We start from the raw sequence: 1,423 nt of genomic DNA on the forward strand, positions 1-1,423 counted from the left end.
ACTTGTGTACTACCAATATCATTGTTCAAGATTATTCTATTTTAATGTTACATTTACTATGTTCATAGATATTCTGATCTCCTTAAAATGAATGTGATAGCAAATAAAATCCATGGAGAAATCCATTTAATATATTCCAAATGCATGTTTGTCAATAACAGAACCTTAATGCTTTATTGTTGCTATCCTGTATGTGTGTGATGATTTTTACATTTTGACAGCAGGACCCATTTTGCACATCTTCAAAAATCTAAAAATCACTCCTTTGATTTGAGGCAGTTTCAGGCCATAAACTAGAGGGTTATTTATGGGGGGAATAATCACACACTCTAAAGAGAAAACAACTATGATGATTGGATTCATTTTGTCACCCTCTAATCGACTCAGTGACATCTCACAGAAGACAGAAAACATATAGGTCACAAATGTCACCATGTGGGGCAGACAGGTTTGTAACGCCTTTCCTCTGAATTCAGACGAGCTTCTCCTGCACACAAGCAGAATCCGTAGATAGGTGTACAGGACAAAGAACAGGGGGGCAAAGAAGGTTATTATCAAAATAAACTGACCTGCTATGCTGTTCAGAGTTGTGTCCACACAGGAGAGCCGAACCACAGGCCAGTTAGAACAGAAAAGCCTGTGCAGTTTATTTCCACACAGAGGCAATCGAACAGTAAGATAAACAAGGAAGCAAATAGCAGATGCAGGGTAGAGCAGAGCAAAAATCAGAAGACGTCTCACCATCCTAAAGGTCATTTTGCTGTGATAGTGTAAAGGCTGGCAAATAGCAACAAATCTATCATAGGCCATGATGCTGAGGATGGTTGGTTCGTATGATGCATAGGTGTAAATAACATATATCTGAATGAAACAAGATGCACGTGAGATCAAATGAGTGTCAGACAGAATGTCCATCAGGAACCTGGGGAAGAAGCCGGCTGAGCCGTACAGAGAGTTTAAACACAGACAGGAGATAAATATGTACATTGGTTGATGCAGAGACGTCTCCAGGCAGACTGTCAGAATAATGACAACGTTAGCAGAGATTATAGTCATGTAGATCAACAGACACAGACAGAAGAACAGATATCTGAGGGGCCCAGAGTCTGTAAACAGAGTCAGCTGAAAATACTCAGGAGTAAAGCTGTTATTGCTCATTGTGTCTGCACAACAGCAGAGCTGGAAGAAGTGAGAGTGATGGAGGGAGAGAGCGGGAACGGCCGATCGAAAGAGGACAAAAGGAAAAGCTCAAAATGGCCTGAATAAGATTTCCTTGTGAACACTTATTTCAAAAAGACACACAATAAGCCTGCATGCATGTAAGTTGCACATTTCAACAATTTCACCCGATAATAGCAATATTAACAAATTTCAGGTAGTTCATACAGACAGGTTAAAAAACAAATTACATAAAATAAAATGT

The 1,423-nt window shown here is 39.5% G+C and overlaps 1 protein-coding gene across 1 annotated transcript; it reads right to left on the bottom strand.

The window, feature by feature from the left end:
* Positions 1 to 207: 207 nt before the first annotated feature.
* LOC123974019 (olfactory receptor 51L1-like) lies at positions 208 to 1,158 on the bottom strand. The gene has a single exon (XM_046054438.1). It carries the CDS (start codon positions 1,156 to 1,158, stop codon positions 208 to 210), a length of 951 nt encoding a protein of 316 aa, XP_045910394.1.
* Positions 1,159 to 1,423: the final 265 nt, after the last annotated feature.

Source organism: Micropterus dolomieu, linkage group LG07 (genome assembly GCF_021292245.1).
Source record: "Micropterus dolomieu isolate WLL.071019.BEF.003 ecotype Adirondacks linkage group LG07, ASM2129224v1, whole genome shotgun sequence".
Classification (NCBI taxonomy): Eukaryota; Metazoa; Chordata; class Actinopteri; order Centrarchiformes; family Centrarchidae; genus Micropterus; species Micropterus dolomieu.